The sequence below is a fragment of the Coccinella septempunctata genome, chromosome 5 (genome assembly GCF_907165205.1).
Source record: "Coccinella septempunctata chromosome 5, icCocSept1.1, whole genome shotgun sequence".
Taxonomy (NCBI): domain Eukaryota; kingdom Metazoa; phylum Arthropoda; class Insecta; order Coleoptera; family Coccinellidae; genus Coccinella; species Coccinella septempunctata.
This window is the reverse complement of record NC_058193.1, coordinates 4,915,150-4,930,791: the sequence shown is the minus strand read 5'-3', so window position 1 is coordinate 4,930,791 and position 15,642 is coordinate 4,915,150. Positions and strand designations below refer to the sequence as shown.

The following is a 15,642-nucleotide window of genomic DNA, read 5'->3' as shown; positions in this document are numbered from 1 at the left end:
ATGGATACTCAAACATTATATAAATTCAATTGATTACACATATTTTCAAAATGTCCTGACTGCGACCTACACAAAGGGCTGCTGTTATCGTTCCATGACTGATTACTACAAGTCTTCTCCCATTAGCATTCTCATTGCTGTCTTCTTCGCTTCATTATAACTCAGCTTTATAGAACGGTCAGTCACCCAGGACAACCTGGCCGTCTCTGTTCTTAATTGCATTAGCATGACCCCACCCACCAATGCATATTAATAAAACACGTTCTTAATGATTTATTGACTAACTCATAAAAACAGAACGTGCTTTTACGAATTTAATAATTGTACCTCACAATTACATTTACTGGGTGTTTGTTTTTTGCGCTACCGGGTGTTGAATATTTGTCTTGAGCAGAAGCAGCAGATAGGTTGCTCTAACGTGTGGGTGACGAGTATTATCATATTGATATTTGTTGCGTTGTTATCTTCTTGCATAAGACATCTTTTATAAGCTTTTTTGATACTACAGAAAAATACATATAAAGTTATTCTACCAATACCCGCCCGGTGTGAAAAAAGAAACATATTTCCTATAACGTTCAGTAAGTAGAAACTTTTGAAATTTTGGTGTAAGTTTTCTCGAGTTATCTGGAGAATATTACCTACCAATCCTTGATTTTCTAGAAAAACGTAATGTACAAAGTTTTAACAAGAGGAAATATATCAAGTGCTTAGTTATTTTTCATCTATAATCTAGGATAATATTATTGATAGCTATACTTCATTCAAATTTATTTTAGCAGTCGGTTGGCCATGAAATAATTTTTTCAAGTTTTTGTAACTAGAACGAAGTTAAGTTGGCACTCATGACAAGTCGTTAAGGTCATAACGCCGTTGCCACAACTAATATCAATTTTTATTACAAAATGCCGAAAGTGATTGAAAAAAGCGACAGGGTTTCAGGAAGTGCTATTTAGAAATAAGGTCCGCTCATTCAAATAGTTATACCCTGATATTCTAAAATCTACAATACGTCAGACGGTAGCGAACATATTCAATGTTAGAGAATTTATATAATGTCCCATCTGAATCTAAACGACTTATATTTCAGCTGGATATTTCCATAATCAGAAAGATTGTGAATGAAGAGGATGACAAAGAATTTCCTTCTATTGGGAGACCCAAAAAAGTGGTGGCATTTGAGAATTTCATGTTTTAGTGAATTAATGCGAAAAGTTTACTACAGAATTTTCGATAAATATCATCGGAGAATAAGTTCCCTAACATGGATTTTTCTATTTTTCATTTGACTTGTCCTATACAATGTAAATGTTTCAAGGTACTAATAAATACCTAATTATTATTATTATTACATCAACGTGTTAAAATGAATAGCCACAAATACGCACAAGTTGCCCTGTTACTTGTTTATTCATGTGAAATTTTTGTTCAAAGGTGAAGTTCATCTCAACTTGAAACTTCCTTCAATTACTTTTACTTATATTGATGCAAGATGATTTTTGTTGAAGAATTTAACATTCTTGTAATTATCTGTTAATTGCTTCGGGAGATCTACAAATGATGTAAGCCAAAGAAGATAACGAACATTAACTTTTCTCAAGCTAGTGCATATTATGATATTATACTGATCTCTTGTATTTTCCATACAAATAACTGGATTTGGTATGCCTTCAATCAGTTTGTATAAACTTCAATTATGTTCGTCACATTTTCCGAAAAGATTCGACATTGTGATAAAATACGTAATAACAGAAACTTTTACGTAGAACGGGCAACATAGCGTTGATTTATAACGCAAAAATGTTTTGATAAGCTTCATAACCTCACATTTTCGTACTATACAGAGTGAAATGTGTCAAATTTCCATGGCCAACCGACTGCTAAAATAAAAGTGAATGAAGTATATATAGGTACCCTGAAGAGAGTAGGTAATTTTACAAGTTGGTGCAGAATTATGTACCAATTTCTAGTACCGATAGTATACGTTAAAAATACGGTGCCGATAGTATATATACGTTAAAAAATACGGTACTTCTTTATAATATCTCAATATTTAAAATAACTCCAAAAATTTAAACACTTCATGGAAATCGTTTGAAAGATACGAGGAAAAATATTTGTGAAAATACGGTTTTCAATTCACTTCTTCAGAGGGTGGTGACTCACTTATCCTTTCAGTTTTAGAAATTTACAAAGAAAACTTCAAACTCACTCTTGGACGTACTATCAAGTATTTAATTTTTTTTTACTTGTAGCAAAGATGTTACTGCAAGAAAATTATTTTCAGCCTGGATATCATATTCATGGATCCGTTGAACCTACCTACATATACATATATTCGAGAAATAATATGTTGCTTTTTTATATGTTGAATAATGTTCGTGAACGTTGTATTTCAAGTTCTTGTTTTTAAGTATTTCGTACGGAATAACAGGATTATACCAATAAAAAGTTCTCTCAATAAATCAGGATGATCCATGTGGTGACAATATGAAAATTGTATTTTTTAACATTTCTCAACGTCAGCAACTTTCGGGAAAATATGAAATATCATGTGATTCCTCATTTATTTCATTCATTTATGTTCAGGTAGGTAAAATGGCTATTACAAAATTATGTTCTGTAATGCAATCGCAAAAAATTCACAGATTTTGATTTGTATATTTAGTTCCTATACATTTAGAAAAACGTATCGAGTACTATCTGACCCTGAAATTTCGCTTCAAAATATTCATCGATAATGAAAGACAGAGAAAATGGTGGAAAAGGCAATATAAAATTCATCTCTAGAATAGTATTCGTATCTGACACATTTCAAAGGTATTTAGTAGTTATGTTGTTATTTTTTTTGTATAAAAAAGTATTAATTCTTTGTCCAAAGAAGAAGACGCACCATGCTTTTGCATATCGTGATTTTTTAAGAACGTTACAAGTGTATCAAATCGCTTTTAAATTTTTAGTAGAATTAAAATAGTGTATACCGTAGAAGAAAGGTTAGAATTGATGAAACTATTTTTTAGAAATAATGATACTGCGCGAACAACATCGGCTTCATTTAAAGAATGACATTCTGGGATGTCTGTCCTAGGTTATGAAACAATGGATCCTTTAGTACTAGGAACTTGTCCGATGTATCTGGTGTTTTACGCACAACTGTCATGCAAATTCTCAAACAACATAAATTTCATCCTTATAAAATACAATTGGTTCAGGAATTGAATGAAGATGATACCGATCGCCGACACCAGTTCTGCGAAGTGGTCAGTGAAATTATTACGATAATTAAAACTACACTTTCGACATCTGTGTTTGGTGCGAGTGTACCTTTTACCTGAACGGCATTGTAAATCCGAAATTTTTTTTTCAGAATTACAGGGGTTATAGCTCATCCCCCTTGAATATTTTATAATGGCAAAAATTACTTATTTTGATGACTTACCTTCTGCAAAAAAGCTTCATCTGCTGGTTTTGTAGTTACTATTCTACAAATTCATGTACCTAATACTTGTTATTGTTACAGACGAATCAGGATGCGAGGCTGACATGGCAGAGGGTAGCGTGGAAGACGATAACAGTGAGATGTTAGGTCCTACAGCGCCGTCTATTCAGCAGACGCATATTCCACCAAATTCAAATGATACCAAAGATGAGGTGAGTGATGAATGAAATATACAGTGACTGAAGTTCAAGCTTGTTAGTACAAATAGTTTGGTAAGCGAAGAAAAATACCCAAATGACCTGATACTCAATAGCCCTAATAACTAAATAACCAAACAGTGATTTATTCCGTTAAACTTTAACTCAGATTAAAATTCAAACAAACTACACTGCGCAAAGAATTAACTCACATTCTGAAAATCTCAATTTTAATGAAAGTTAACTCTACATTGACTTTATAACTTTTTTATGATCTCTCGGAAAGGTTTCGAACGAAACAAAACACATTAAATGGAAGAAAACTTCAGGATTTCACCGAATCTTATGTGAAAGAAGAGAAATAAACAATTTTCAAAATACTGAAATGCTGATAAGTTTAATACTTGGTATTTCCACCCCTTCCGTTAATTACAGATCGGCAACGACGGTTCATACTCAAAATGAGTGATCTTAAAATGTTCTGATCTAATCCTTCGCAGATTTCTCTGAGTTGGATTCCTAAGTCATTAAGAGTAGCTGGATGATTTTCTGAACATCTCAGCCTTTTATTGAGGTTGTCCCAAACCTGCTCAATCGGATTGAGATCTGGACTTCTTGCTGGCCATTCCATTCGAGAGACTTCAACCTCTTCAAGGTATTCCTGAACGATGCGCGCACGATGGGGTCTGGCATTATCGTCCATAAAAATAAAATTTTCACCAATGTATGGAGCAAATGGCACTACATGCTCCTCAAGAATGTTCCTTATATACTTATCAGCATTTATAGCTCCATTATCAACGACCACTCGGTCTGTGCGAGCAGTCAAAGATATTCCACCCCAGACCATAATCGATCCTCCCCCGAAACCAGTAGTATTCAGAAAATTGCACTGAGCATATCTTTCATGTGGACGTCTGTATACAAGGGAACGTCAATCACAATGGTAGAGGCAGAATCTAGACTCACCTGTGAAGAGAACTCTTTTCCAATCGGCCTCTTCCCAATGGATATGCTCTCTCGCAATATCCAAACGCGCCCTTCGATGGGCTGGGGTAAGAGCTGGCCCTCTTGCCGCGACACGAGGCCTTAAATCATATTCTCTGAGGCGATTTCTTATTGTCTGAGTGTGAATTTGCACATCATGAGTTTGCTCAAGCTGAATTTGAAGGAGGCGAGCGGTTGCAAACCGTTGTCTCAACGAAGAAACTCTCAAGTAACGTTCTTGAATGGCAGTTCTTACCCGTGGTCTACCCTGTCCTGGTCTTCGGACATTCATACCTGTCTCCCTGAATCGCTGCAACATTCTGGACACACTTGTATGGGAAACTCCAAACCTTTCTGCAATTCTTGTGTATGCCCACCCTTCTTCTCGCAAAACAGCCGCTTGTGCACATACCTCTTGGGTCAAATTGCGAGTTTCGCGTTGCATAGCGATCGAGTGTAGAAAATCAAACGAAAGAAAAACTATTGATCACTAGAATTGATCGAGAACAACTGATTTTAGAATGGAGCCAATACATTCAAAATCTGATAATATCATCTTTTTTTATTCCTGTTGGGAAAAAACATGTGTATTGAAGAAAACCGTTGAAAGTGGATAACATATGCATGCATAATTCTGAAAAAAATAATTATCATTGAGAACACCTTCAGTTGTAGAATAAATTTGAGATTTCCATAATGTGCGTTAATTCTTTTGCGCAGTGTATATGTCCAACATTGAAATCTGTTTTGTCTATGATGTGAAGTAATGAGGGTAAAGAAATCACAACACAAAGAGACACTCCATTTCAAGTGAAGATGGTTAAGATGCGCCATCGACATGAATCGGCGAGTTCTTTCTTAACGCCAGTTACGTTTAATTCCGGATGATGTCCTTGGTGAAATTGGTCCTAAGACATGTGAGTATTTCTCCATAGTTATTATGGGAAATGCATTTTTTAATATTTGGGTCCGAAAAGACAATCCATTCTTCCACCTAACCACGAGTTGGGGTGAAAACTCATCGTTAGTGAAAATCGTATAAATTAGGCCTCTTTTTCAATTTTCAATTATGAATATTCTTCAAGTATCGGACACATCAATTCACTATCCATAATATGATCATGGACTCCATACGCTTCTTCAAAACTCGTGTTGTCAAAAATAAATTCATTTTCGGATACATAATAACAGACGATATAAATAATAATAATTATAATATAAATAACAGACGATATAAATTTCAACCAAAATTATGTATAAAACCAACTAGCAATTAGCTGAACCATCATTTAAAATAATCCACAGAAGCCGATATCTAGTGGATAGCACTATGGAAATTTATATAGAAATATGTTGCAATTGCCCTGCTTATTGAATTTGAATGTTTCCCATAAATAAATTCACTTACGTACTTTCGTTCAAGACTGCAAGAATAATGGATACATAAGCATCGCCAATGGCCACGAATGAAAAATTCTTTCAACTTGTTTGATGACGTTTTGGACATCCAGTCTGAAATTTTTCTCGATGTCAATATCCAAATTTCGGAAAATTTTTGCAAATTTATGCGAAACAAAAGCACACTCAGAATTCTGAAAAACTTGGCTATGTCAGATAGAACATACTGTGAAATATACTTTACAAATACGTTGTGACAGAATAATTTACAACTGTGTATTATGTATTGTTTCTATGTTTTATGTAATTCATCCCGATTCTCCTTCTTCAACTAACTTGGTACATCTCACAAGGGCCTAGAAATTGTACAGGTTTATAGAACCATTTTCGATCTGTGTAGGCTTTGTCACTTATCCTTCAATCATTCTGAAGTACCTATTATATTCACAGCGTAACAATTAGTGAGCATCATGATGTTATGCGTCCTAAGAAAAGGTGTAAAATCTACGATCGGAAAACCTAAATGATATTCGTAGTTATATCAGATAGGTAAGTGTGAGTATACCAATAGGTTCTCGTAATTGATGCGAACTGAAAGAATTCGCATAGATATCAACATTGTAGGTGTCATTGAATAAGGATTTCGAAATTTTCCATGATCAATTTATGCAATCCAGTATGAGAACTCCGCGTAATCAATAGCGATCAATATCAGCAAAAAAAATCAACTCTAAACACTCAACCTATAGCATAGTTTCATCAACTGTCCAACAATTTATTAAATCTTGTACACTCATTAGAATAATTTGAGATACATACTGACTACTTATGTGGCTAATATAAGTCGCATTTAATTACCTTACGTATTTAAATGTTTTTGTGAATAACAAATGATTAATTATGTTGATTTGTTCCTATTGAAAGTGAAGTATGTGATGATGAAATTCGGGCCCTCAAGAAATCATCTGATAAAGCCAGATTTGTTTTGATAGATAGAATATGGAATTCCCTTATGTATTATATCATTCACTGCTGAAACACGCAAATAATTATTTCATATGACATCTCAACATTCCAGCTGTTTTGAGGAAATCCGATATTTTAGAGTCCATTCACTTTTATAAGAGCTATCGGTTGGCCTTCGAAATTTGACACAGTTCATACTGAAAAGGACGAAAATGTGAGGTAATGATGCTTGACAAAACATTTTTGAGTTCTGAATCAGCGCTATGCTTTTCGTTCTACATGAAGCTTCAAGTAATTGCCTACGTATTTACTTCGGACAATGAAAGAATTCGGAAATATTCTTGGTTCATCTTAGGAATAAAATGATGTTAGCACTCAAAAGTAAAGGGTGTTTTCGTTAGAGGTTTGATTTTCAAATTGAACACTGTTTCTAGTTATTGTTAATATGACATTTGGTGGTATATTTGTAATCAGTAGGTACGTTCTGCCATTTCACAATGTATAGACTTATTTCAGAACAACAGTTGTTGTTATTTGCAAATTTATTTCGAAAACCATGGTTCAGTTCGCCAATCTTAAAGTGCCTTACGTCCATTTTACGGTCGACATAATCGTCCATCCGAATCCGAGCAAGTTATGTGGAAAACAATGGATCAGTCGCGTATTACTAGTTGATAATATGCATCCATAAAGACGTCCTACTGTGCGCACAGAAAAAGTTATTGCTACTGTGGAGCGTATGTAGTGTTGAAGAGAACTCGAATCAGTTGATTCGCCATCGTGCACAGCAATTAGAGCCGTGCATATCCTCTTTGTGGAAGATTATGAGGAAAGATCTTGGACTGCGAGCTTACAAGATCCAACTTGTGCAAGAGCTAAACCGCGCGCCGGCGCCGTACGTTTTCAATGCAACATTTTGTTTAGCGTTGAGACTTATCTTTGGTGAAAAGCCTACGTCAATAAACAAAATCGCCGAATTTGGAGCGAATAAAACCCAGAAGCCTTTATTCAGACGCTCTTACATGCATTAAGAGCCATTGTTTGGTGGGTAGGTGGATTCATTGGTCAATTTTTTAAAGATGATACCGGCCCGAATGGTTTCGTCATGGAGAGCGCTATAGAGCCATGATTGCTGACATTTTTGTTCTCCGCAGTTGAATGGTATGGATATGGCAGAGCTGTGGTTTCAGCAAGACGGTGCAACATGCCACACAGCGCGTGACACAATCATTTTATTGCGGGAAATATTGAAAGAGCGCATAATTCCTCGTAATGGACCTGTGAATTGGCCTCCACGATCGTGTGATGTCACATGTAAGGATTACTTTCTTTGGGGATATGTGACCTCTACGCAGATAAACCACAGACGTTGGACCACTTATAAGCCAACATTTGCCGCGTTATTGTCGATATATGGCTCCAGTTGCTCGAAAAAGTGGTCGAAAATTGGACTTTCCGTTTAAGCTTCATTGGAGCTAGCTGTGGCTTCCTTATGTATACCTCTAAAAAACACCCATCACAACCTCGTTGCTAGACTATCAAAATAATCCCAGCTTTTATTGCTTATATTAGTTACAACGAATCCTCCATTTCACTTTTATTACTTGTTTTCAGTGGAATGTTATTCTTAATGAGTCATTTTTTTAAATACCAAGACATTCATTCATTCATTGCTGTTCCCGTTACCGAAAATAAATCCACAAAAAGACTCAAAAACAAAACTATCGGTGAGATCAAACTTATAATTTCTTAGGGCTACTTGCGACTATGTGCCCTCCTGTGACTGAAGAAAACCAAGCGTGACTTACAGATCCTTCTCGAGTCTCCATTATAACTGTGGACCAAAGACCTCCACTGTGATCTGTCACAGTCGGACCCTCTTTACTTGAGTTTCAATTGTTTCACAACTCGCGCGCTGCAAGACTTCTGCAAGACACAGTTGAGGTGGAACGAATTTCATTGACATAGGCACTGATCAAAATCTTGATCTAACTCTTTGACAACTCTTAGGACTTTTCAATAAGAAAACTGAAATTGAACGACTTGTGTTATACCAGTTCACTTTAATTCCATTAAAATTTTGACTAGGATGCTTCACCTTATTATAGTTACTTAAACTAAGAACTTTCCTTAGCCAGATCAATATAACGAAATGAGCAAATATACAGGCAATGAGGGCTAAACAAAAAGTTATCGATATCAGCAAATGGCTTTATATGTCTCTTCAATATGATCTGAGTGGGTTCTTCGTCAACATTCACCTTAAGAGCAATATTGAAAAAAAATCCATGGAATTATCTCCAATGCAGCAGCCATATACTGTAAGGAATAAGTAATGAAAGCATTGTAGACATTCAAAACTTATAATGAAACAATTGATCCTTGAATTTTACAGATGCAAAAGACTGAAATTGACCCCTATTATAAAGTTCATCCTCAAAATAATCCAATAACGAAGTTATCATAAATTCCAAGCCTAATTTGATCAAATTTAAGCATGGTTTTTTAGGAATCAGAACGGAACCTTTCAATATGAAACTTGGTAGTTTGTAGACAATTGACCATTCAAAACCAATGAAATATGAGTATAACAGACGAGATTTGATTCTTTTTTTGTTATTTGCATGGAACGAATAAGATATTATTGTTAATATATATAAATGTTTGACACATATTATGCAGATTCTTGAGATAAACTTTTTTGGATCTACCGATGGAAGGAAATCATTTTGTCATTATCTTCACTCAGTAACTTCCTGATTGTACCTTGATCGTAGCTATAATGTATAATTTTCAGATTTGGATAAAACATAATATCAATTCAGTTTCATCGAATATGTTCGATATCGTCCGATAAAACGTCGATGTCAAAATACTGGGGTTACTACCAAGGAGATATATCCTAAATCTCCTTGGTCACTAGTAGGTATTTCTACTCGAAGTAGGTATACACTGCATTCGACAGCATGTGCATTAATGAGTAAAATACCTACTGGCGCTCACTTTAAGCTTAAATCTTCCTTTACTGTCATTTTTAGTACGGTTAAGGAAAGCTTTAAAATTAAAGGGACTTTAGGTTTGAATATGAAACCGGCCGTAAGTTCATTTTTGAGTTATTGAAAGTACCCGATACGCAGTACTCGAGTTCAATTTCTGGTTATTATGCCAATAATGAATGAAGTTTTCCGTTCGATGTGAAATCTCGTCAGAGAGAGCATTCCTGTGCTCTGTCATAATGTGCAAAACATTCCTGTGTTCAATTCGTTTTTTGAGCTCATTTTTATTATGCAATAACTTGCTGATATTCTACTTGCGGTTATGAATATTTTCGAAAACAGTCCAATATTCAATTTGACCGTCAGTCACTTCATTAGAGGTTCCGGTAGGATAGAGCGATTCCGAGAAAAACCGGGAGCAGCAGCATCTCGGCGTCTATAATTTCAGGCTGGGTCGCAACTAGTTGAGATGGATGTGGGAAAGCGAGGGTTTGCCCTGGGGAAGTCAGTACAGTAATTTCACGGTAACGTGCATCCCAAACCAGTCCGTGTTTCGGAGACGGACTCTGGCCACCCTCAACAGGACCGTATTGAGCAAAAACTGAAAAATTGAATATATTAAAAAGTGGCTTCAAGTTAGTTCAGAAGAAAATGATTATTTCGCCGAATTTAATATAGCGTGTATAAGACTTATCAGTTCCAAATGCAATTTAGGACGAAGATCAAACGCAAGACCGGAAATATTTTAGGTTTTTGTTTATTTGTTTTTTTTCTGTGGTTTTCCACGTATCATAACTTTCATTCTTCAGTAAATTTCGGTTGGAAGAGGGATATTTTATACGGTTGGTTACAATCAATTTGTATCAAGCCTGTGAGCGTGATGACAGCAACCCCTAAAATCTCAAAGGAAAAGGAGGGTTGAGCAACACTGTGTTTTGAAGGCAATTCGATTGCTTTTTCAAAAATGCCGTATACTTGACCTTTTCTGTTAATACAGAATAGAAAAAGTGTATAATAGTTACGATAGCAATGGAACATGAAAATAAAGAAAAATTTTTCAATATCAAATATTTTCTAAGTGTGGTCCGATATTTTCTAGACAAAATTATAATCTATTTTCAAATTCAGCCCTTACGTTTTGGGAAAATTCAACTCGAATTCCTGGGTATGCTGTATTCTTATTTTCAGTTCCTCTACATCTCGGGGCTGTGTTTCATACACATCCGACTTTGAATATCTTCAGAGGAAAAAAACCTAAAGGTGTCAAGTGTGGGGAGCATGGTGGCCATTCAATCGGCCCTCTTCTACCAATTCATTACCCTTGTATACACTCTGTGTGCCATTCGTTGAATATAATGAAAAAGTGGTGATGAGCTCAAAAAAGGACAGACATATCTGCTTATTTCAAGAAAGAAATATTCATTTTCAAACAGAGCTATGTTTTTAAATTTCTTTGGACTTTTTGGTATTTTTCAATGAATCTGGACGTATGTCGCCAATAAACCAGTGATCCTAGATAGCCCCATAAAAATTAATCAATATGACCATGAACCGGATTAAAAAAAAATCATTCTGAATGGTCTTGCCAATAATGTCTTTTTGGATTCAATTATTTTTGATTCTAGTGATACTTTTGTTCTGGTGTTAAACATTTAATGATTAAATAGCAAACTTTACTAAACAAGAATGTCCACCTAGTTCGACTTTGTTGAAACGTTATGCCTGTTTGGGTTCGATTTTACGATGGCTCCAGATCGGTTCTAAACAGTCGCACATTTATTTATTCAGACTGAGCTCGCGCTCGTGTAGCTTTCCACACCATTGCTGTTCAACTACTTGATTGATATCCTCATCGAAAATTATTGCTAATCCACACAAAGGGCCATGCGATGAAAACATAAAATTTTCTGCCAGATCAACGTAAAAATTTTTAGAAAGATATGATGGAAATTCAGAGTCCCAACAAAAAATGTGGAATATTGTAGATATAGTCAGAAGTCGAAGTTTTGGAACGGTGGAGAATGATGTTTCTAGCATCACACCAGGATTAGCAATGAGTATAACAAGTAGATAGCTGAAAACTTGTCTTCACATCTTCCATGCAAGTAAAATACTCCCGATAAGCCGAGAATATCATTGATATGAGTTCCTCAAGAAATCTGGTTGAAATACTAACAAAACAAATGAAATTAATGACAAGCGATTGAAATTCTCAGGAGTAATGTGCTCAGAATTAACATTCCGTAATCAATATCCTCACAATTGTGTTCTGAAATAATAACATGTTGGTTTCAACATTTTCTCATTAACAGGTTGTGGATAATCCGTGGCTTTTGCGATTCTGCATCAACCTCAGCAACCAAATAAAACATGGGCCAAAGCATTCAGCATCAAAGGTGCTTTACGGCCATCACTTGACTATAAATTCAAACAAGGCTAGGAAGGGTGGAAAGGCTGCCACCCTACGGCCAACTTATCGCCGCTGCTCTCTGAATAAACACAAGCTAATCTACAATGTTGTAATTTAGCCAGCTATGCTCTAATATTAAATCTACCGGGTAATGTGGAACCCCTGAACAAGACCTGATAAATAGATTTTGCCCGAGTCGGATATTCGGATTCAGCTGGGACGACACGACTCTTCAATTTGAATTATGTACTAGGACGACTAGGTCTGACTGTCGCGATGGCGTCAGAAGGATAAGCCAAATTCATAATGAAATGAAGCGAACAGTATATTATCAGAATAACTTTCCGCCTTTTCGATGTCATTGGAAAAGAAGTATTGCTGGAGGGATGGGATCTTTGGGGAGATATTGATAGCTAACCTTCGACGCTAGTTGAATGATATGTTCAAAATTTTTGGGGAATTTTGGTAGGAGAGGGAGGCGCACCAGGAATGTTGATTGAATATTATAGAATTTATTTCACACTGTTCACCCTCCATCTATCGTAGAGGGTGTAGGTATGACAAACTGGTCAATTATAAATGAGGAGTTGCGTAATTTCGAATCAAAATGTACCTATTCGGGCATTTTTCTATAAACTGGTAAATACCGTTGGTAGGTATGTATCAATCGGTGAATCCACCTCGAGTAATTTTGCCTGTACAAGAACAAGGGATATTCCCTCGGTCATTCCTATATCGACTGACACTGTACAATATGGGCAAAATGCCGCGATATTCGAAGTACAACTTTTAAACCCAAAGAGATAGCAGAAAATGAATGGCACATTGTGGCCACCCCTCTTTCGGGAAACTGATAATGCCATCAACTACATTCCTCTATCTTCTTCGGTTTTCGAGTTATAGACCAAAATTAGAATTTAGGCATTTCATCATTGGTATCTGTTCATGCAAGGACGTCGAAATAAAAACATAAAACTGACAACTTTTTATTATAGCAATCCAGTCGCCTAGTGATTTTTTTTCACGGGGTTCTCTTGCTGAGCTATATCAAGTTCTGCTTTTTCCGTACCTCAATAGTTTAGAATAACTCGGCAATAATCACTAGATTGCCATTAAAAGTGCCGAAGCATATAATTCTTTTATTTCAATATCGTAGGACAAAGAGGCACGGAGATAATGACATATGTCGAAATAGCCAAAATTTCAATTTTGGTCTGGAAACCAAAAGAAGATGGCCGCAGTTCCCGAAAGGCTAATCAGGCCACAACGATCCCGGTTCAATGGCATCATTAGTTTTTCGAAAAAAAGATAACCCTATTATGCCACCCTATTATTACCCTATTATGCTATCTCTTTGGGTTTAAAAGTTGTAGTTCAGGTATCACCCAATTAAACCACCCTGTCAATGTTCAATTAGACAGAAAATCAGGGATAAAATGGCAAGTGTTTCAAAGAACTTGTTGGAATTGGCTGTTGATGATTTTTTTTTTTTTGGTGTAGCGGGGGGAAAATCTGCATATCAGACAAACCACCCTCTCCTGAGGGGAAACAAGTGTGGGGATTCTCACTCTCCTGAGCTCGAGACCCACTAAAAACCCTTAACTGCTTCTTGAATATTGGTTCCGGGCATTTGCCTATAAACCGTTCATCTCTTAGTCGGTTTTCTTCTCGCACACTATCGTGCTGGGATGTATGTGTTTATCCTCTAACGGATAACACTTTATTTGGATTTTTCAATAAGTTTATGTTCTTATTTTTATCTTTTCTCAATTGATCTCTTGGTCTCCTTCGGTAAATTCGCATTCTCCTTTTGTCTTCCTCTGGGTCGTAGTCCACTAGTCTCCTGAGTTCTTGATTCGGATGGTTTTTCGCTGTTTCGAATAATTTCTCTGCTTTTCTGTTCATAAATTCCGTTATAGTTTCCCATTTTAGGTCCCTATAAAGCTGTTTATTCCTGACAAACCAAAGTGCATCTATTGCACATCGTAGTAGCTTGTTTTCAGTGGCCTGAATTCTTTTGATGTGGCTCTTTGCCGCGAAACCCCAGGCTACTGATCCATAAGTCAGTTGAGGCCTAGCAACGGCTTTCATTATTTTCAATTTTGTCTCTTTCGACATGCGGCTTCTTCTTCCCATAAGAGGATGGAGTCTACTCATCGCTGCTTGCGTTTTGTCGATTGCTTGTTTGATATGACTTTTTCAAGTAAGTCCTTTGTCAAGCGTGATTCCTAAATATTTGGCTTCATTTTTCCAGTCGCTTTCTTTGCCGTCAACTTCTAGATTCGTTGTCGCAGTCTTCTCTTCTGAGGTAATATTGCTTGGCTATTTTGTCCATTAAGCTGTTGATGATTCATTAACTTATAGGTATAAGTAAGTGATTTCAGAGAAGACATGGGGCCAAATGACGTCAACATTTTTTCTCGACGAATCAACGCGGCGTTTCTTTAGCATCGTCTTGTCTATTAGCTCCGACCGACGCGTCGAATAATCGTTGGGATGCGAACTAAATATCTGAAGGAAACCGGAGAACATCGGATATTATGCGAAAACTTTCCTTTAATATAGGGGTTTGAATAAGCCCATGAACAATTTCATTCTGGGCATATGTAAGGATGTGAAGTATTGATATGAATCTAACCGAACGCAATCTTGTTTGAAGAACACTTGATGATTTAATAAATAGGGAGAAGCTCCGCGTGATCGTCAAAGAATCGTTGTTGATCCGAAACCCATGATTTTCATGCACTGTGCTATCCGTGAAAACAGAAATAAAAAACATCTCAACGGAAAAAAAATGAAGATGAGTACAAAAACAAGATATCTGTATTGCCATAGATGGCCAATTTAATTAGGTCCAGTACATTGTTGACACTTTCGAATTTACATCCTGGCGGAGAAGCTTCGTGCTCAGTAATGCCAATCCAGATAGTGCCGATCATTTTCGACAGTGTTTTGCCTTTGAGGACCTTGAAACCGTACAACTCAAGACTAAAAACCATCCCAATTGAAAACATCCTACGAGTAAATATTTGTAGATATATTCCGAAAAAATCGATTGAATAAGCAGCCAATCTTTTTAAGGGTCATTACAACGAATTGAAGGATGAGAAGTAATTACATCAAAATTCCATTGTAGTTCACATTCAAAGTTTGTCCAGGTTGAAACCACATTCAAGAATCTGTTATGTTTTGCAAAAAAAGGAACCACTCATCTTGTTATAACCAACGTGAGGAAACTACTACAGGACC

General features: G+C 36.2%; 1 protein-coding gene across 1 annotated transcript in view; it reads left to right on the top strand.

Annotated features, from left to right (window-relative positions):
- The first annotated feature begins 511 nt into the window (after positions 1 to 511).
- LOC123314278 (POU domain, class 6, transcription factor 2) overlaps positions 512 to 15,642 on the top strand; it is a 101,440-nt gene continuing 86,309 nt past the window's right edge. Inside the window, exons 1-2 of the mRNA XM_044899449.1 lie at positions 512 to 581; positions 3,521 to 3,651. Of these exons, the coding sequence (XP_044755384.1) occupies positions 3,544 to 3,651 (108 nt within the window). The 5' untranslated portion in view covers positions 512 to 581; positions 3,521 to 3,543. The remainder of the gene's footprint in view (positions 582 to 3,520; positions 3,652 to 15,642) is intronic.